We start from the raw sequence: 20,571 nt of genomic DNA, 5'->3' as shown, positions 1-20,571 counted from the left end.
TTTTTCTAACTTGTGTGTTGTTAATGTCTTACATGATATTTTTATAGAGTATTTTTTAATTGAAAAAATAAAAATAATATATTTTATATTTTTATTTTTCATATCAATACATTAAAATTAAAAAACACATCTAAAAATATTAATTTAATATTTTTTCTAGTAAAAGATAGTTTAGAAAACACTTGAACAGCAAAAACAATCTCACACTAAAAAGAAAATAAAAGCTAAGGAATTAATACTTAACCTTCTTAACCTTTGGCAAATAAAATGCAATCATAAGATTATCCCAAAAAAAAAACCAAAAAAGAAAAGAAAAGAAAATAAAGATACAATCATACAAGCACCAATTAAGAAAAAAAAAAAAATTATCCAAACTGGGACCAGGTCAAAGGAGGATATTCATAAACAAAACACATAAAGACTTTGGTTTGCTTGTTTGGTAGACTTTGGTCAAAAACTGAAGATTGTTGGACTTGTATTAAAAAAAGAATGAGACGTGCAGACTTTACCTTTTATTTCTCTTTTAATTTCGGTGAAGCTAAGCTAAACTTTCTTCTAATGACGGGCAATCTTTTGTCTTGATGTCCATATAATTTAAGAATGTTTGGTAAGCTTTGATAAAAACAAAGAACATAGTCAAATTTTCGACATCAAGCATAGGTCCCGTGTCTACTTGTCCATGTTTCTAAAGATTCAACCAATTTATCATACGGGCTTCTCTACCTTTATGGTCACACTTTTTAGCGTTCGTAATCATATAATCAATGACTAAGATGTTTCTTTAGAATTGTTTATGGTTTCTACTTTGTTGTTTCCTTATTGTAATCTTTCTGTTGGTTGTTGTTTGAATTCATAAAAAAAGAATGTAATATTCTATCTATGGGGCGAATAGTAATGGCGGGCTGTATATGGGACCAGTGTTATTGCTGATGGTCATAAATGGCAGAAATGTGAAACATGCTTAAAATGAATGCTAGGGGAGGTTGGAGATTAAGGTGGAACCAGAGAGGCTTGAACGCAATGAAAGGAGAATTAAGCGTTCGTGAGGGAATTTTAGCAGAAGATTTGAAGAAAATGGAACAGGTTTTTTATGGAAACCTGATAGGCAATTCTTGTGCAGAGTGTCTCAACTGTGATCTCCCTGAAGTTGCCAAATTTGTGCATCAGGTGCTCACCAGTTCAGGTATTAATTACAATCAAAGTCTATGTGTTTTTTCAATCTTGAATACTAACTGGTTTAACTCTTTGAACTGTTCCTGATTTTCTTCTTTGCTACTCGTGTATTCTTCTCAAGATAATGATTTTCAAGAAAGCTTAGGCACAAAAGACTGTTCACGATGCTATAAGGGATTGGTGAAAAGGGTTAGTCCTGTTTCAAGTTCATGCTCTATCCAGAAGGTTTTGAAGAAAGCGGTAAAGCGTTGTGCAGCTCTGTCAGTGGAACTAAACCCAGGAAACTCTCCCAGGTGAGTTGAGATGGAAATTCTACAAAAGAAAGTGGTTAAGTTCTTGAGTTTCTCTCTGATTTTGCATTTAAATATCTTTCAGGAACGGGCGTTCATGGGATAAGTTTTTTGCCAATCACTTGCCTACAACTATCGTTGTTTGGGCTGCTCAAGAGGCGAAAATAATGCTCAAAAGGGATTTAATTAAACTGATGGGAGGTTTGATTAATTCATCACACTTAATTCTGGAAAAATTTAGTAAAAGTTGTAAAAAAAGAGACTCTGATTTCGATCATATTTTGCAGGTTTCAAGTTAAATCCTAAGCCTTGTCTTGATACAAACCATGCCAGTTTAAGAGAAGAAGACGTTAATGAAATCACTTCTTGCACATTTCGAAGAATTGAAGAGGTATCAAGAGATGACAGTGCTTACTTGAAAGACAGCACTGGTTACAAGGCAAAAGTTACTTTTAGATCAATTTCTGTAATCAGAAGAGAGCTGCCTGAGACAGAGCTTGGTTGGCCTCTTCTTTCAAGAACCAATCGTTCAGCTCTGGATACGTTGAGAAATTCGGAAGTAGGGAATATGTCACTGGTCGAAAGGAATTCAAATGAAACGAAGATTCCTTCTAATCTCAAAACAGATTATTCTATTGTCAAGGAATGCAAGATTGAAGGGACTGTTATCCAATTGTTTCATACCTCTGAAAATCGGTCAAGAGATGGCAGCAGCAATGGAGAAGATGCGAGATTTGGCTTTAAGCAGGAAGTTTCTTCACATCCAGATCATGTACTTACCAAAAACTCCACACGATCAGGGCCTGGCTGGCCTCTTCTCCGTGTAAAAACTTCTGCATCTTTAGAATCTTTTCAAGAATCTCAGGCTGAAAAATTTTCAGTGGTTCAACGGGTTCCGAGTCTAACCGATCGATCTGAAGAAGCAACTACGAAATTTCAAATTGATTTTGTTTCCAAAGAAGTAGAGAGGTATGTTCAAAACAAGATGCGTGGTTACAAGGATAAGAATATGGGGCCTTGCTTAGCAGCGTCAATGAAGCTGCCAAAGAAGATGGACTGTTTCTTTAAAGTGTGCACGTCTGGCTGCAAACAGTTTGGTTATGAGGAGCTGAAGAGAGCAACTCGTCAATTCTCCTCAGGTTCAATTCTCTTTTCTAATAGCACAACTAGATAAGGCAAGGAGTTGTAGATTCATTTATTTGACAAATTGTTTTGTTGATATGAATTTGTTTTCTACAACAGAGAACTTCGTCGGAGAGGGAGGGTGTAGCAACGTATATAAAGGATATCTCCCTGGAGGTAAGCAAGTGGCAGTGAAGATTCTAAAACAGTACAAGGAAGCATGGAGTGACTTCTCCTTGGAAATAGATATCATGTCTTCGTTAAAGCATAAGCACATTACACCTCTAATTGGCATATGCGTCGAGGATAACCATTTAATTCTGGTCTATGATTTCTTATCCCAGGGGAGCTTAGATGAAAGACTACAAGGCAAGTATATTTGAGCATCTAGGTTGCTTCTTTAGAAATGATGCAGGAATAAGTGTAGTTATTCGAGTGTCAATGGTGATGCAGGTAAGAGAAGGAAGTCTGTATTGCCATGGAAAGTGAGGTTCAAAGTGGCTATTGCGATTGCCGAGGCTCTAAATCATCTTCACAACGAATGCTCTCGGCCTGTTATTCACAGAGATGTTAAATCTTCGAACATTCTCCTATCAAAAGATTTTCAGCCACAGGTACTTTTGCGAACAAATTGTTGCACATCAAAACAACTTTTCAAGGCAAAATTTATTCCAAGTACAGTAATCTTGATGCTGTTCTAATTCTATCCATGCAGTTATCTGATTTTGGGCTTGCCATGTGGGGACCTGCTGATTCAGCATATGCAATACATAGTGATGTTGTTGGAACTTTTGGTTATATAGCTCCTGAATATTTCATGAATGGGAGGGTCAGTGACAAAATTGATGTGTACTCCTTTGGCATAGTTCTCCTTGAATTGTTAACCGGAAAGAAACCAATCATTTCCAAAGATCTGAAAGGACAGGAGAGCCTGATTAAGTGGGTAAGAGTTTTCCCACTTTCTCTTCACTGGTTGCTGATGTTAGTGATGTTCTTGCTTCTTAGTCCCCCAAAACCACTGTTTCAATGGATGACCTAACAAGATTGATGAATAACCTAATGCAGGCAACTCCGTTATTAGAGAGTGGGAATCTAAAAGCTTTGCTGGATCCAAAGACGAATGGAAAATTTGACGTTGTTCAAATGCAAAGAATGGTTCTTGCAGCAACTCTCTGTGTCAGACAAACAGCTAGATTGCGTCCTAAAGTTAGCCAGGTACTAAACAGCGATATAGGACTGTTACAATTGCGATATCTTCCTAGTTAAAATAACCTGTAAATCACATGCGGTTTTGGTTTAAGAATCCATAAACATCACCAACGCTTCGAGCTAAATTGCCAAGACTTTGCTGCAGGCTTCTCTAGAATTTGTTTTGACTAACAGTGGACATGAAAAATTTGAATTTAAAGATTGTTTGGCCATGCCAATTAAATATTAGAAGCTTAACTTGGTTCAATTCTCTTTGATAACATTTGAGTTCAAGCTAACAAGGACTTTCATTTCACTCATCCCTGCTCCAGATACTTGAGCTATTAAGAGGTGAAAAGGATGAAGGAGAATGGGTGAACAGCTATGCTAATGATCTAAAAAAGTCAAGTGATGAGGAACTAGATGACCTTTTCCTGGAATTTGGCTGCAAACCAGGGCTGGAGACTTCATTTCTGCAATTAAATGATGATGATGCATCACATAGTAGTGTTGATACTGCATCATTAAGTAGAGTTGATGTCATTACGCCAAGTAGGGCAGGACGAAAGAGCCGCTTTATGTTGAGAGACTACCTGAAAGAATCGCAGGGTTGATCATTTTGCTGCATTCCCGTCTTGCTTGGTTCCGATGCAACCAGAAGCTGGCATATAGGATGTGAAGTAGAGGGTTGGTTGTTGACGACTGAAATACACAGTGATTTCGCCGTAATGGATTTCACCACCGATCTCAGTTTGCACCAAAATAAGAGGCTTTTGTTGCATACAGCATTTTTTCCATTCTTTCTTCTATTTTTTCAATGAGAAAGATCCCAATCCCATTCACTACCAGTCTCAGTTTGCACTGTGGAACTTAACGGCCTATATTAAAATGAACTTGTGAAAAACACTTGGAAGATTCATGTGGAGTGAGTAAGGGAGTGTTTATCGAGGCTTAAGAATGGTTTGGGAGGATGATAGTCACCAACGGGTGGCAGCAGAATTCAAACTGGTTCAAAAAGGAGCCAAGCAGAACCGCATTTTGGTTGAACTGGAACAGCCCATGTTCTGGGAATGATCCAATGGTTTGATTATATTTGAAGATTTATATGGCTTTAAACTGTCCATAAGATTGACCGTATATGGGCCTGTGTTAGATTTGCAAAAGAAAGAATTTTATACAATGGTTGAAAATGAACACAAGATTGCAAAAAGAATAGAAAGGAAATTGCATTAGATGTAGAAGAAATACAAAAACATTACAGCGGCTCTCTCAGCTTCTAGCCCCTCTTATCTCAAACTCGCAATTCCCGCTCTGACACTAGCAGTGCCCAACAGAGGCTCATTCATGGACACCTTAACAAAAAAAAGCACTGGCCACCATGAACGTCTTACAAGTTCTTGACCATGCTCAGTATTTTCCTGAACATCAGCCTCCGGCAGGTACTGTGCACGCAGCCTTGACGTAGATTCAGCATGACATGAGACACCATGGCAAACTTTCAATCTTTGGCACCCATGTTCTTGCTTTGTTGTGTCCCAAAATCAGGATTGTTTAGCTCAAAATGATAAAAAAAAAAATCCTTTAAATTCGCAATCAAATCTTGGTAAAGTGATTCTGCTTTCCGCGTCTCATCATCATACATTCTAGACCCCAAAGAAGTTTCAATAATTTGAGGCTCCTGAGAAAGAATCCGCTATTCCCATAGTAGAGAGGAACCCTACCCCTACCCCATCAACAGACGCATCAGGATAGGCCTTCTCAATGCCAGCTATATACGAATGATGGCACCTGATTGATCATCATAACAGCTGAAAGATTACAAAATGCCAGCACGATATGGGAAGACTCGCGCATCCAATCAATTGCACATACTCACCATGAGTTTTCCCACCATCAGACAAGTAGCAAAGGCTCTGAGAAGACACAGGCTGCCTGTCTTCCTCAGTAAGATCACTCTTTTCAGCTTTTTCTCCTGTCCTTTCTCCCTTTACGCTTTTCCGTGTCGACACTCTCCCTATGGAGCTTTTGTGTGCCGAAATAGCAAATTTAGAACAGGAACATCACTTGGCAAAGACCAAAAGAAGTGTCAATTTTCAAAACTTCTAGATTCGGTCAGGCAGCCCAGAGGCACGCACTGAAAGCACCATGACATTGCATAATCAACCCAGATCTATGCTCGGTGACTGAAATTCAATCCTTCGGTATTGAAGGAAAAATGTTTTCTTTATTTAATCAATGGATAATTCAATCAACGAAAATATTAAGAAGATCCAGGGCATCAGAAAATGTTCAAAGACAGAATGTTTCAGACAGGATAACAAAGAATTACATTCTGAGTGGGTAACATCGACTTGGCTGCTCTAAACCTGTTGTACATAACAAAGAACAAAAAAGAATTCCTTTCATTTACAAGTTGTACACGCTGGCTGCTCCAAACCTGTCTATCATGTCAATAGTAAAATCTGCACTACAAATTCAAAATGGGCTCCATTAACGGATGCTTCACATCAAAATGGAATTGTATACGGTAAAGCGTAAACATCAGACTCGGGCAAGTAATGTGCTCGTGGCCACAAAGTAGAACTTTCACGACACGAGATATCATGGCGTGCGTTTAGTCTCTTGTTTCCATGCCTTTCTGCCTTTAAGGCCCCAAAAAGCCATTCTTCATCGTCAGAATCTTTAAGCTCAAACTGAAGAGGTGGTGGAACCCAATCCTCAATTAAACCTTTGTATTGTGAGCCTGCTTTCAACGTCTTGCGATCATGAAATCTGAACCAAGAAGTTTCGGATTCATGGCTAACAGAGCTCTCCAACTTATCTGAAACTGAACTGCAAGATATATTTTCTAGTGGAGATGCAAGTTCCCCAGCCTTTGAGTTGACAGTTTCTTGATCAGATAAACGGACAATTTCACTCTGCCCAGAAACAGAATCTGCCCCACCCGAAGTAGAGCACAACCCTTTACTATTGCGAGACACATCTGGCTCTTTATGCCTTGTCAAGGGCAGCCGAATGCGAAAGACATTGCCTGATTGATGATGATAACAACAACTCGAAAATTAAACAAGCCGGCGAGAAATAACAAGACCAATTAAATATACCAGTCAACGAAGAAATGAGCAAAACTCACGAGGTTTGTCATCAGTAGTTGTTGAGGGGTCCAGTTTCCTCCTCTTGTTGCTCCGAATGCCATCATCAGACAAATAGCAAACATTCTGAAGGCATACGGGCTCATTGTGTTCTTCAGTAAGACCACTCTTTTCAGCTTCTTCCCTTTTTTCCTTTGGAAGCCTTCCTTTCCCCTCCTGCTGAGACTTACCCCCGTAATAACCAGTTTGGTTACTGTTTTCTTTCCTCTGCCTCCTCCTTTCTTTCTTGTCCTTCTTTGCCTCTCTATAGCTTTCTGTTACAGAAAGCTCCTTTTCCTTTTGGATCTTTTATGGACCATAAGAACAATTTTAGAATAGATGGCCAGGATCAAAGTAGTATGAATTACCCAACTCACGAATTACAAAATCTTCCCACAAAATGAACACTTGCTAAATTTATGTCAAGAAACAGGAAGCTAAGACATTATACGTTAAAATTCATTGCAAGAGGTTACATCACTTGTCAATTCATGGGCTTCATCCTCAAGATTCGACTCCATACTAATTTTTTTTGCTTTGCTTCTTGAATTCATCCCACATCCTAAAAATTGACTTTCCAGGAGTAATATTTCTACAAATTTTCTTACGATTCTTTATATTCAAATCCCTAATGACACATGCAAAAAACCCCAATCAGGAATAAGATTGCGGAAGAATCAAGATTGCAATATCTAGACATGGATTAATTACTTAACTTAATTGGTTGAATTAAGTGATAAAACGCTAAAGTCTATAGGTCAAGTCTTGAGGCCGAATAAGGCTAGCAAGCATTTAGAACACAATTACAAGTGCAGTTTTGCAACGAAAGCAAGTCGAGCATTAGACGCAAAAATCAAACTTGCCCAACAAACCTTAATCGACTCGATCCGGTAGTAGCCCGGAGGCGGGTAAGGGAAGCACCGAGACATTGGTTAATGGATCTGGATCTGTAACTAGAATTACCCACCCAAGATCAAAGGGGTATTAACAAATAAATAAATAAAATCGCTTTTGTTTCTTCGATTTGCTAGAAATCCAGCAGAAAAAAACCCCGAATCAAATCGAACCAACTCGCGCTAGAGGACTTGAGTCTAGGGTTTTTTAGACGGCGATGCCTCCCAACGCTTTTGGCTATCAGTAATTAGTGAGTGCGAAGATGGGGTACTCTGTATTTATAGCGTGCGTTCGTCTTTTATGCCGATAATACCCTTTCTGTACATCGGCCACCTGGCATCCTCTCTCTTTTAAGGGATACTATTGGAATTCTGAATCCCACGATAAAAGCTCCAGTAAGACATTATACCGTCACATTAATTATTGTAGTAATAGAGTTTTTCCCCCTCAAATGACACCGTGGGTCAAAACATATATCCTTGTTATACACCGACCACCCCCACACGCTATTCTAGTGACTTCTGGATCCCATGATAAGGCAGTGTTTGTTATTAGAAAATATTTTAAAAAAAATTAATTTTTTTTATTTTTTATTTTAAATTAATATATTTTTAATGTTTTTATATCATTTTAATGTATTGATGTTAAAAATTAATTTTAATATATTGATGTCAAAAATAATTTTTAAAAAAATTTAAAAAATTATTTTAATATGTTTTTAGAATGAAAAACAATCACAACTACACTCCTAAACACTCTATCAAAACTCTAGTCAAACATTATTATTGTGGTAACAAAGTTTTTCCCTAAATGGAGAAAAAAAAAACTCAAACTAGTATAATTAAAAAAATAATTATTTAACTTTGAAGGATATAACTCAATTGGTCATGTTTTGAATTTGGTTTTTAGAGATCACCAATTCAAATATCACAAACTTTAAGGCCACTGAAAACTTATATAATTATTAATTTTAGAATCCATAAAATTAATCGAGCTATATATAATCTGATGAAGACATCTATATTAATCTTTAAAAAATTCTCAATTCATGCATGGCAATCAATAGACGAATCATTAGAACAGAATTGCACAAACAGTTAATGGCATCATTAATTAGATCATTAATAGACAATTTTATTATTAATGTACATTTCAGTGGTAGGTGTGTAAGGATCTTACTTTTCACTTGGCCACCCAAGTTCGATTCTTGACAGAAGCAGTATCAATCATTTATTTTATCTACTGTAAGCAAACTTCAGTTATATAAAATAATGCGTATTTTTATACTCTAAAAAACTCTGGTCTTCCATCTTCGAGTTACGCCACTTGGCAAAACTTATGTTATTTTTTTAATAGAGGAATAACATATCAGAACATATCAGAAAATATCTATTCCTTTATTCTTCTTGAAAAGAAAACTTTGAAATTTAAATAATATTTCAATGGGCAAAACTTATTTGATCAATGAAAACATGTTATTTAGGCGCGACGAAACAACATATTTTGATACTGAAATTGAAAAAAAAAAATAGTTGAAGGGAGAAAACAAAATAATTATGTTTGAAGAAACTTGTATCTTCAATCTAAACATAACAACATTAAATAATAAAAAATCATATTTGTTATTAAAAGGGCATGCACGAGCTTGGTGGGAAAGTGTGGAAGAACAATTACGGCGTACTCGACGCCCACCGATTTCAAACTGGGAAGAAATGAAGGAACGATTTAGTACTTGCCCATCGATGAGCAGATAATGTTTGAAGAAATGCTTCAACTAAGACAGGGGTCCTTAATAGGGGATCAGTATACAGACCGGTTCCATGAATTAACCGTCCACAGCAGAATTGCAGAAACTGACCAGCAAACATTGGCCCGATATCACAACGGACTACGTGGTGAACTATATAAAGAAATGTTGATCGCAAGATTAATCACTGTTGAAGAAGCCTACCAACTAGCATTACGAATTGAGAAGCAGTTAGGAAACACAACAGGGAAGAAAGTCATGCCAGTGGATATGAAGTCAGGGCATACGACTAGTTTTTCGGCGCGATGACAACAATCACCACATGACAAACTAGGGGGCTCAATGCTAGGAGAACAGAAAGAGAAAACAAAGATCACAAGTAATGGTCCACAGTGCTACAAATGCAAGGGATTTGGACACTATGCTGTGGTATGTCCCACTAGAGATAGGAAACTTGTTTTTATATGCGAGAAGGAATTGACAATAATGGATGATACAAAAGGAGGAGGAACTGAAGAATTTGCAGCTAAGGAGGAACACTTAGATGCCTCACATTTGCCAAGCTGTGTTATTCACCAAATATTAACAGGAAACAAGAAGGAACTCAAAACCAATCAGGAGTGGTTGCGCACCAACATTTTCCACACACGAATTAATGTATATGCCTTCCAGTGCAACCTCTCGCTGCTCCCAGTAATAACAATAAGTAAATGTTATTAACACAGAATCTATGGTTAAACAGCTGGCTCTTGTGTGGTGTAGGCCAGAGAAATGAACACCAAATTTATGTGCTTTATTTTTTTTACTATGCTTGTAAACTTACATGCTTTATGTTTATAGGCATGATTGATAAATTTTTTCAAAGGATACATCCAGACAACTCTGTTCCTAACGAAGAAAGGAATTGGTGCTAGTATTGTTGCATTTCTTACACTTAATTTTTTAGGCATTTACTGGCTCAAAAATCTACATTAGCGAGACTAGATTATATAAACAAGTTATTTGTGTCAGTGCTATGGTATCTTGTTTTTACAAATTGCTTGTTGCCACAGATTCAAACATTCTGGTATAATCACATGTTTTCATTTGTTGCTACACTTTGCTTTGGCAAATAATCTTCGAAAATTGATGCTGCAAAAACTTGTGATGTTGGTGGGTGGACATTCACTTGGTGCATGTTTTGTCGCCAAACATATCGATCAACTCCTGAAACTCTTGAATATTTGACTAAATAACCACCCATGGTAGGATATTAGGCTTACGGCATTATAATTTTTTACTCGTTCCATCTTGATGGTGTTTTGTTTGGTTAAGTTTTTACATCATTTTGTTTAGAATCCTTAGTTTAGCTAACTGTTATTCTCTTATGATCCTCCCCGACAAATTCAGGCAATTTCAGCTTCACTGAGAGGTTGGTAGCTAGTATGCTGTAATGTACTTTATGTCAAAGAAACTGATGAAGAAACATAACATTACTGACGAATGGATAGAAACTCTGAAAGGTCGTGATTCGTGAATATCTTGGTCAGTATTTCTTTTTTCTTCAATGATGATCTTGCTTGGTGTTTAGTGTCAAGATATGAGACTTGGCCTTCTGTCAGAGCCATCAACTGTTCTGTTGTATTTCTTCTTAATAGGTGGCGCTAAACCCAGTTTAGCTGTTCTTGCTGTTTTCGGTGTCCTAAGGCTCATTCAACACCTGAAGTCTGGTAAAGATATGGTGGCGCATACCCGCATCGGTGAGCGGTCCTCTCGAATGGAAAATGCAGACTAAGGAAGAGGCATATACTATCATGAAGCATCTACTTCGCTCCATAGGGTGTTATGTCTATTCTGTGAGGGTTGGCTCACCAGCCAAACCTTTTCATAATGGTAGTTGAGGTAGCAGAATTTTGGATTAAGAATTTGATAAATTATAAATGCATAATAATCTTCTTAAGAAATAATATTGGAGTTTATGATTTTCTTTTGCTGTTTTGTATGGTAAAAAGAAATGTCATGCACCGAAATGTTGCGAGACACGGTTGTCATGAAGATTGTGTATAATTTGTTCCATAGAAAGTTCATGTTTTTGTGGATTGGTCTCTAAAAGCCTACGGTGGTAAGAGGCCCTCTAGATTATAGAAGAGACTGTTTGTTGCTGGATAAGGCCATAATCTTGTTAGATGATGGGTTTTACTTCTATCCCGACCGTGAGAGTTCTAATTCTGAAAATCAAAGCCCGAGAATTCAAGGAATCCTTGGTTTTTTTACCACTCTGTCTGTCTTCGGATCTGAAAAGAAGTTTCGGTTTTAAAAAAACCATTAAAAGCCTATGACCAATTTTAGAGATTTTCAAAGCCTAATAAAGTGATTTAAAAATTGCGAGAGTAGCTGTTGCGTTTACTTTTCTTTTTTTTTCAAAAAAAAAATATATCGAAATAATTTTTCTTTTTTATTTTCAAAAGGAGTTTCCTCCTATGAACGATTGAAGACTCTGGAGGAAAAAATGACATAATTTTCCAAATAATGATTGGGGGGAAAAACATGGTTTTTTATAATTCGTTAATCCAGGATCTAATCTAGATATCATATTTTTTTATCTATTTAGAAATTTAATTAAACTAAGGTGTTTTAACTGGTTAATCTAAGATATAATTGATATTGCCAAACTCGAATGATCTAAATTATTTTAATTTTTTAAAATTTATTTTATTCCAAACAAGGTTTTTATTTAAAAATCCAAAACAACTTTGTTTTACGACAAATCTAAATTGATATGTCGGAAATTAACCTAATTAACAAAACATTGATGTTTAGAATCAGGTTAACTATGACCTTGATGGCCGAAGGTTACATCCTTGATTATCTTGGCATAACCCTTAACACTAAGTTTTCACCATAGGCAATCAACTTTACAGCTTCTATGATCCTTTAACAGCCATACACCGCTTCTGTAACTGTAAACAAAGAAAAACTTTGCGTGTAAAAGGGTGAGCCAAAAACCCAACGCGCTGTTCTATTCATCGGTCAAAACCCTATACCTGGTTCTTGCCAAAAAATTTACCAGCTCAACTCGAGCTGCCTGTTTAATCTGAAGGCTCTTTCAGGATTACAACAAGATTACTTGCAATTAATTGTTCGTTGGCTTGATGGCATCACATGATACTCTTCTCCCCGAGAGTTTTGGTAGCGGACAGCTCATATAGCTCCAATTTTGCACATCTCACACTGTTAAATTACCTGTTATCATGTCATTGGTGATGGCCATGGATGCATACCTTGATGATCTTGCATTTAATGTATTTTTGAGATTTTCAATTATTTGTTGGTTCATGCCTTGTATGGTCTGCCTGCTACCCGCAACACATGGTACAAGTTTAAATTTAAGAATTATCTCATTTTTTCTTATATTTTTTATTAAACTATTCCGAGTACAATAAATTATTCAAGTGTTTGGGAGTGCGGTGATTTTTTTAAATGTGTTTTAAAAATATATTTTACTTGAAAAATATTAATTTGATTTTTTTAATAATTTTTGATGTGATGATATCAAAAATTAAAAAGATAAATATAAAAATAAAACTATTTTAATGTATTTTTATGTAATTTTTTTAAAAAAAAAAATTATGCACCACAATATCAAACACACACTAAGTGTCCTACTAAGAAGTGTAGTGGATGTTATTTTTCAAAGCAATTTTCGGTTGGAAATCAGTATGACAAATGTTGTTTTTTAATAAATAAATAAAAGTAAAACTACAAAAAAATATTTTTTAAAAAAATTACTTTCCAACCGCTATCCTAAACTCTCTAAATATTAAAAAATGCATTTTAAATATTATTTCATAAAAAAAATAAAATTATCATCAATTGTCTTACAAATTGATCTGAGCATATCTTTTAACTTCGAATTAAAAAACAAATCATATATCAGGGAAAAAAGAGAGAGAGAGAAAAGAAGATGTGAGCAAATTGAAGCAAAAACACACACAAAAAAAATATTATAAAAATTATAAAATTACAGCTCAACCGCAGCTCCAAACAATCTCTTCTCTTATGCCAAAAACAAGCTCTTCAAATGACAAGGGATGATAACATCATTAATACGATCGGGAAGTTGTGCTGGGATATCATTCAAGCAGTAGATAAACTATGGGTATAGATTTTTCAGGACAACAAAAGTACACAGAGACTCCCTAACGCATCATTGATCCTGTCAAATAGCCTCTTTGAAGCTCATTTGTATGGCCTTTTGTCTTTTTTAAGGATGGTTATACCGAGAAGATAAGGAATGGGCATAGGCGACTCCAGTTCGATAGAGGACTGTCTTCGCATCCACTTCGATACTATAAAAGCCGTATGATTTCGGGACATGGTGCATGGGAAATCTTTCGACTACATGCTCTGTTGTCGGTTGATAACTTGATATTGTTGCTATTTCAATGGCTACTCCTTTTGCTAGGTTTTTCTCTAGTGATGATCGATCAGCATGGGGTGTGTCGAGATTTCACAGAGGGCTAAGAGACAATCTTGCATTCTCTACATGGCAAGGAATTACTCTTTGGTAGCAGCTACTTGCTATTTCAAATCCTTCGCAGGTTGCTTTTCAGCAACATGTTGACTCCATGGTTCATACTCGTGTCTTTTGTGCTCACATTCAATTACACCAGCGTCGAATTAATTAAATTAAAAAAAAAAAAACTAAAAGCCATGGCGAGTTTATTGTGCAAATGAAAAAATAATTAAAATAATTAATTTTTTTCTTTTGTGCTCATATCTGGGATCTTCCTCCCCCGGGGCAATGCTAGATATCCTTCGTTCCTGAGGTTGTAGTTTTTGTGTTCCTTTCCCTTGCAGGGAAAAAAAAAAAAAAAAAAAAAAAACTCTTATTTATTTGTTTTAACTGTGCATTCTTCTTATAGCTTTATATTGAAAATGGATCACCATATGGAATTTGATGGTTAAATATTTTTTTAAAAGAATCTCAAGATTCAGCTAAAATCATTTATCATATCCGTCATAAACTTGTATCAAATCTTAAATAATTAGTTCAGTAATTAAATAAATATATTCTTAAGAAAAACACTCTTCCGTTTTGAATCAACCCATTAAAATTATTAAAAAAATAATTTAATATATTTTCAAAACAAATAAATATTTAAAAACAAAAGTTACCGGGGGCTGTTAATTAATTCACAACCGAGCCCAAAACTATACTTTGTTAATTAATTCACGTACCGCATGAATACCGACGTGTGTACGTGTAAAATGTGATTGCGGTATTTATGTTATCGAAGCCAAATAAATTCAAGAAATTTAAAATTCCCAGGAGAAGATAAAAAGAAAAATAATAAAAAAAGGCTATTCCTCAGCCTTTCCCGATGACCAAACTGACAATTTCCTCAATCTGTGATTCGTCTTTATAACGTCTGAATTCTGACTCTTTTCACGTCTTATTTGAGTGAATTTCTCCACCAAAACCACCTCTCCGGCTGACCCAATACTTCTGTGACTCTGTGTCCGAGTCACAAAATCGGCATGTGTACGTTGTTGTTTTGCGCCACCCTTTCCATCTCCTTCTCATTAATGCTTGGATTTTGGGCTTCGAATCATTTTACAATTGGGACTTGACTGACCTCCCAGTCCCGGCCAGGGGCCACCCTTACCGAGCTCTCTCGTCACTTCTTTCCATCTCTCTTTGTTTGATTTATTCTATGAGAGATCTAGCCACTTTTGATGTATTACTTCATTTTTCATTTCAATCCTAAAATTGAATCTTTATCCAATCCGGGTCCTCAACATTCAGATATCTCCCAATTAGGCCCCTTCATATGTTATTCACGTCGTGATTGATTGGTATTGACGTGCTTTTAGAGCACAACTATTTTGTTCTTACCTTACTTTGATCTAAAAGCAATGCTGGTTAAGGTGTGTTTATTGTGAAACTCACTGTTTTTTTAAATAAAAAAAAATTAAAGCATCATATTTCATACAATAAATACAACACAGCACAACGATACCAAACAAACACGCTTTTCAAGATGCTATTTAAATAAATTTTTAATTGATTTTTTATATGATTTTTGTTTTATAATTTTGATGTATTGATATAAAAAATTCTAAAAAAAATTTTAAAATATTTTTAACTGAAAAATATTTTTGTAAAAACACCATCCACTGTATCACTGATCACTGATTACACACTAAACTTCAATTGAAAACCAGCCTTTTGATATATAATTATGTATTGACATAAGGACTTTATCATAAATGTGAAACATTAGCAACTCAATTGACAAAACAATCTATCTGGGGATGAAATTGAAATCCTGGTAATATGCTTGGGAAAAATTTGAGGTTTGCCCTTTATTTATTTCAATCAATTATTTGGTTTTCATTTAGTTCCTTAATCACACCATTACAAACAAATAATATCCATAAATCCACATTAATTAATTACAATCAAATTTAATAAGATCTGGTCAGTTTTTGAGTCTCTTTCTCTCCTACTATATATAGACAATCCACGGATTCCTCATAATGGTCTCTTTCAGTTATACCAAGGAGAAAGAAAAAGAGAAAGGCACCAAAGCAACATAGAAGGCAAAGCATATGCCATTAAAGAGAGGGAGCGCCTACAGAGAGAGAGAAAGGTCATGCACCTCTTCTGATATAACAACATACATGAACCCTCTAGCTTTTAACCTGCCCTCGTTTCGTATCCGTTGAGAATTCATAGTGTTATTATCTATTAATAGCTAGGTCATGAAAGCTGTGAATTGAAGGGGACGTTTTTGGTGTTTGTTGTTTTCTTTCTCAGTTCTTTCAATCTTGTTGTTGTCATGGCTGTTCAAGCACAGTTGTATCCAGAAAGACTTGGGCTTTTGCCTATGGGTGGCCAACAGGATTGCATACTTAACGATCATGTTTCAGAGTTCGATGCTGACTGGGGTTTTGCTTTTCAAGAGCCGCAACAACAAAATCTCTTTCTTGATCAAAACAACTCTCAGAACTTTTGTTTTGATTGTAATATTGGAGCTTCTTCTTCTTCTTCTTATTCAACAACTTGTGATAGTTCTTTCTCCATGTTTCCTTCTCAATGTTTGGATGTTCAGCTTGACATGCAAAGGCGAGAAGTTGATTGCTTGCTTCAATTACAGGTAAAAATGCAACTGGGCTTTGATGTTTTTTTCCCCTTCTCAAGTTTTGGTTTTTGTTGTCTATTGGTTATTTTTATTCTGTAGGCTTTGGTTTTGGTTGCTTTCATTTTGTGTTTTGGTCTCCAAGAATCAAGGTCAATTTCTCTAAAACAAATGCAGGCTGAGAGGCTAAGATTTGCTTTGCAACAGCAAAGAAAGCAGCAGTTGGGAATCATACTGAAGAGTGTAGAATCAAAGGTCTCCTCTTTGATAAGGCAAAACGAAGAGGACTTGGCACAAGCAACAAAGAAAACCATGGAGCTTGAGGTCTGCCTGAGAAAAGTAGAGCAGGAGAGTGAACAATGGCAGAGACTGGCAAGAGAAAAGGAAGCGGTGGTCGTTGATTTAAGCAACACGCTTGAACAAATCAGAGAACGACTGGTCAGGACCAGCAATAAAGTCCAGGATGCAGAGTCCTTTTGTTGTGGCTCATGTGATATAGAACAAGTGGAAAGCCAAAAAAAGGTGGTTTGTAAAGGGTGCAATTCTAGGACCTCGTGCGTTATCTTTCTCCCTTGCAGGCACCTCTGCTCGTGCAAATCTTGTGAAGCTTTTCTTGGCTCCTGCCCTGTCTGTAAATCAGTAAAGGAAGCAAGCATGGAGGTTTTCTGGGTCTAACAAGAAAGGCACAAAGGCAATGGAAAAAGGAATGACCAAAGGGTAAGTTTTTTGAACATCACATGCTGATGCTTGTAGTGACCCACACTACCCCTTACGATGTTTATGGCTTATTTTGTTCTTTGGCTTTTCTGGGTCTTTGTTTACCGAATTTTTGCTGTACTGCTAGTGCTAAGACCCGTATATATGTTAAAATCAAAATGTGATGATAACTAGTACGAATCACGGCAAAGAATCTCTGCTTTTATCCTTCCTAGGTTAATTACATATTGCCTGATTCGAGCTTAAACAGAAAGTAAATCTTCTATGTTCATATTATAATTTGTTTTGTCTAGAACTTCTTATTTGGTTATTTTCGGTCTCAAGAAATGCCAGCTCTTTTCAAGCCGTAAACAATGTCCACTGCTTTTGCTGACAGAAAAAGATTTCGAAAGCCAAGTTTGACACACATCAAAACAGAAGAATCGAACTGTCACCGCCACTATTTACATACGTTTTTCTTTTTCTTCTTTGCTAATTCCAAAAAAATCATCCATTAAAGCAAAGGTAGCAGCAGCTAGCTAGAAATTGACCACCCATCTGCCGTACCATAAATGAATCTGATCTGCAGAACCTTATGACTCACCAAGAATTAAATAAAGAAAACTCGAGCCCTCAAACGGGCACCTTGAGAAACCCAGGGGAGTCTTCTTGGGCATATCGAGTAACCAACAAAACAACAGAACCTACGCATAGCCCCCGTGAGCTAAAAAAAGTTGGCCCAGGACTGCAGATGCGGACTTTGATGCTGGTTACATGCATCGTAGCTAGCCCCTGTGTGGGGTCGGTCCTACAATGTTCCTCCTCCTTCTATGCACAAGGAACCGTTTACGAGGGAGTGTAATGACTGTTGTCGAGATCTTGTGAATCGGAAATCGTGATGGGACTGCAGTATGCATGATTTGCTCTCTCCCGTACGGGAAAGAAGAAGACAGGTTTGACATGCACACAACGGACCCAGGATGGGATGCTTTGGAGTTTTGGACTCCTAATTATAGGGGTCCCATTTGGCTTTTGACGGGAATCACAATACTTGTAGGGGCTTGTCTCTTGCTTGAGGAGGTCAGTTGGCCATATCTGGTTCGGCTGTTGTAGGATTCGCTGACTTTTCTGATGTGGCGTACGTGTAGGCGAACCGTATCTGCAATTCGCCACGTATACTATCATTACCCAGCTTTTTAGGGTGGGGCTTGTAAGCCCAGTTAGATTCCCTTGTTCGGAACTTGTTTCTTCTATGTGGGTCCTATATGGGCCAGACCTGATAAATTATAAATTATGTGACTTATTTCGTGCGGTAACTAAAAACTATGTGATGGATTGTTTATTTTAAAAAACAATATATTAAATTAATTTGTTTTTAGTATTTTAATTACTTTAATTTTAATGTATTAATGTTGAAAATAAAAAAAATCTATTAAATTTATTTGATATATTTTCAAGTGAAAAATATTTATAAAAAGTATTATGCAGTACAATATTAAATACATAATAATTAGCAGTTTAATAAATATCTAATTATAGTTTTATCTATGTTCTGGCTCTCATTTCATGTGTAGTTATAAAACATATTCGGTGAATTGCCCTTAATTAACTCAATTTTTTTTTAAAAAAAATATTATTGAAGCCTTATTTTAATTAAAAAAAAATGAGTCTTTTCACTAACTTGGTAGTGACCGGGACTTGGATCATTGAGTGGATTAACTTGCCAAGCTATAATGATTCTTCGAAATATGGACAAATAACCCTGTTAAAAGGTGCATTGTTAAATTTGTTTAGGACACCTACTTATAAACTAGTTTGAAAATATCTCTTGCATAAAAAAAAAGGTGAATAAATAGAAAAAAATGGATGTTTTTCTTTGAATGTCGTTGGATAACTTTATTGTATAGATTTTGATATCTTTTAAAACCCAAATATGTACTTTTATAAAGACATTTTCTTTATATTACCAGTCCAGCACTTTATACCCTAAATGATCCGGTTACCCAGACTACCTGCGCCAAGCTTTAAAAAAATCGGACGTGGGATTGGAGTGTCTTCGGCCGAAAAAAGAATTGGTGGACGGCGACCATGCCGTTGAGGTTCTAGTTATTGGTAACAAGCCACTTTTTCCGCCCGTTCCCATGGGTTTCTGCAATTCCCTCTTCTTCTTTTTTTTTTAATTTGTAGTAAATGAAAATCTCAAAATCATGAAATTGTAAGGAAAGTATTGCACACAGATAATCATTGTACGGGAATACAAGGACTTCTCTTTTTACAATTTCGGAAGTGGACAGTTACCTGCTGTTCCTTTATCTACATAAAGATTGCATTATCTTTTTTACTCAATATCTATATGGAGTACAATTCATGACTATAGGATGAAAAAATAGTGCTAGAAAATATGATTATTATTTTTTTGCCTTCTGTTTTCTAGTGTGACTAGGTGATGATGATAAATCTTAGATGAAAAATGTCAGTGCCTTAGAATATGATTTTTTTTTTTTGTCTTGGTTTATAGTGTGATTAGGTGATTGCCATAACATGAGAAAATTGATTTTTTATAAATGTTTTCGTGTAAGAATTTGCATGAAACATTTAAAAAAAATTATGATAGTTTTTTTATTTTTCACTGGGATTTATTGTTTATCATGAATATTGAGATAACATGTACATCACACCACTTTATAGATTGTGATGGATCAACATGTTTAAAAAAAAAAAAAAAGTATAAGTTCCTGTTTAGAATATCCAAAGATAGGGTGATAATCCAATTATAGGTGGATAGGAGTTACATTTATATTTAACATCTCTAAACTTGGCAAAATATTAGACACGTTTGATATGGATCTAACTCGATTTTAGGCCCAACATTCTTATGCATGGCTATAAGCTGAGCCGAAGTGAGCACATGTTTGACAAGTTGTTAAACTCAATGTTCTTGAATTCAACTATATACTGAGTCCAAACAGACACATGTCTAATATATTGTCATACTCAACGCCTTTAAATTTGAATACATACCAAGCCTATTTTACACATGAGTTTGAAAACTCTCTTAACCCATCAATCTTGTGCTTGGCTTCGTGCCATGACCAATTGACATGGATGTATTTCATTGCCATGCTCATTAATCATGGACTTTGTGATGTGCCAAACATGAAGGGCTAAAGGTCTATGGATCCTTAAGCCTTATTAAATGAAATTAT

At 35.9% G+C, this 20,571-nt stretch overlaps 3 protein-coding genes across 3 annotated transcripts; 2 read left to right on the top strand and 1 right to left on the bottom strand.

Annotated features, from left to right (window-relative positions):
- Nucleotides 1–741: 741 nt before the first annotated feature.
- On the top strand, nucleotides 742–4,910 carry LOC118052617 (uncharacterized). Its single transcript, XM_035063614.2, has 9 exons — nucleotides 742–1,183; nucleotides 1,295–1,466; nucleotides 1,549–1,664; nucleotides 1,751–2,602; nucleotides 2,706–2,954; nucleotides 3,039–3,199; nucleotides 3,301–3,528; nucleotides 3,651–3,800; nucleotides 4,106–4,910. Exons 1-9 carry the CDS (start codon nucleotides 958–960, stop codon nucleotides 4,385–4,387), a joined length of 2,436 nt encoding a protein of 811 aa, XP_034919505.1. The 5' UTR covers nucleotides 742–957; the 3' UTR covers nucleotides 4,388–4,910.
- A 1,141-nt stretch (nucleotides 4,911–6,051) lies between these two features.
- On the bottom strand, nucleotides 6,052–8,063 carry LOC118052618 (uncharacterized). Its single transcript, XM_035063615.2, has 3 exons — nucleotides 7,777–8,063; nucleotides 6,907–7,210; nucleotides 6,052–6,804 (listed from the first exon to the last, which is right to left on the bottom strand). The coding sequence occupies exons 1-3, from the start codon at nucleotides 7,831–7,833 to the stop codon at nucleotides 6,281–6,283; spliced, it is 885 nt and encodes a 294-aa protein (XP_034919506.1). The 5' UTR covers nucleotides 7,834–8,063; the 3' UTR covers nucleotides 6,052–6,280.
- An 8,040-nt stretch (nucleotides 8,064–16,103) lies between these two features.
- LOC118052649 (probable BOI-related E3 ubiquitin-protein ligase 3) lies at nucleotides 16,104–17,621 on the top strand. Its single transcript, XM_035063650.2, has 2 exons — nucleotides 16,104–16,687; nucleotides 16,847–17,621. Exons 1-2 carry the CDS (start codon nucleotides 16,370–16,372, stop codon nucleotides 17,342–17,344), a joined length of 816 nt encoding a protein of 271 aa, XP_034919541.1. The 5' UTR covers nucleotides 16,104–16,369; the 3' UTR covers nucleotides 17,345–17,621.
- Nucleotides 17,622–20,571: the final 2,950 nt, after the last annotated feature.

Source organism: Populus alba, chromosome 2 (genome assembly GCF_005239225.2).
Source record: "Populus alba chromosome 2, ASM523922v2, whole genome shotgun sequence".
Lineage (NCBI taxonomy): Eukaryota > Viridiplantae > Streptophyta > Magnoliopsida > Malpighiales > Salicaceae > Populus > Populus alba.
Note: the sequence above shows the minus strand (reverse complement) of the source record. Positions and strands in the feature narration are given on the sequence as shown.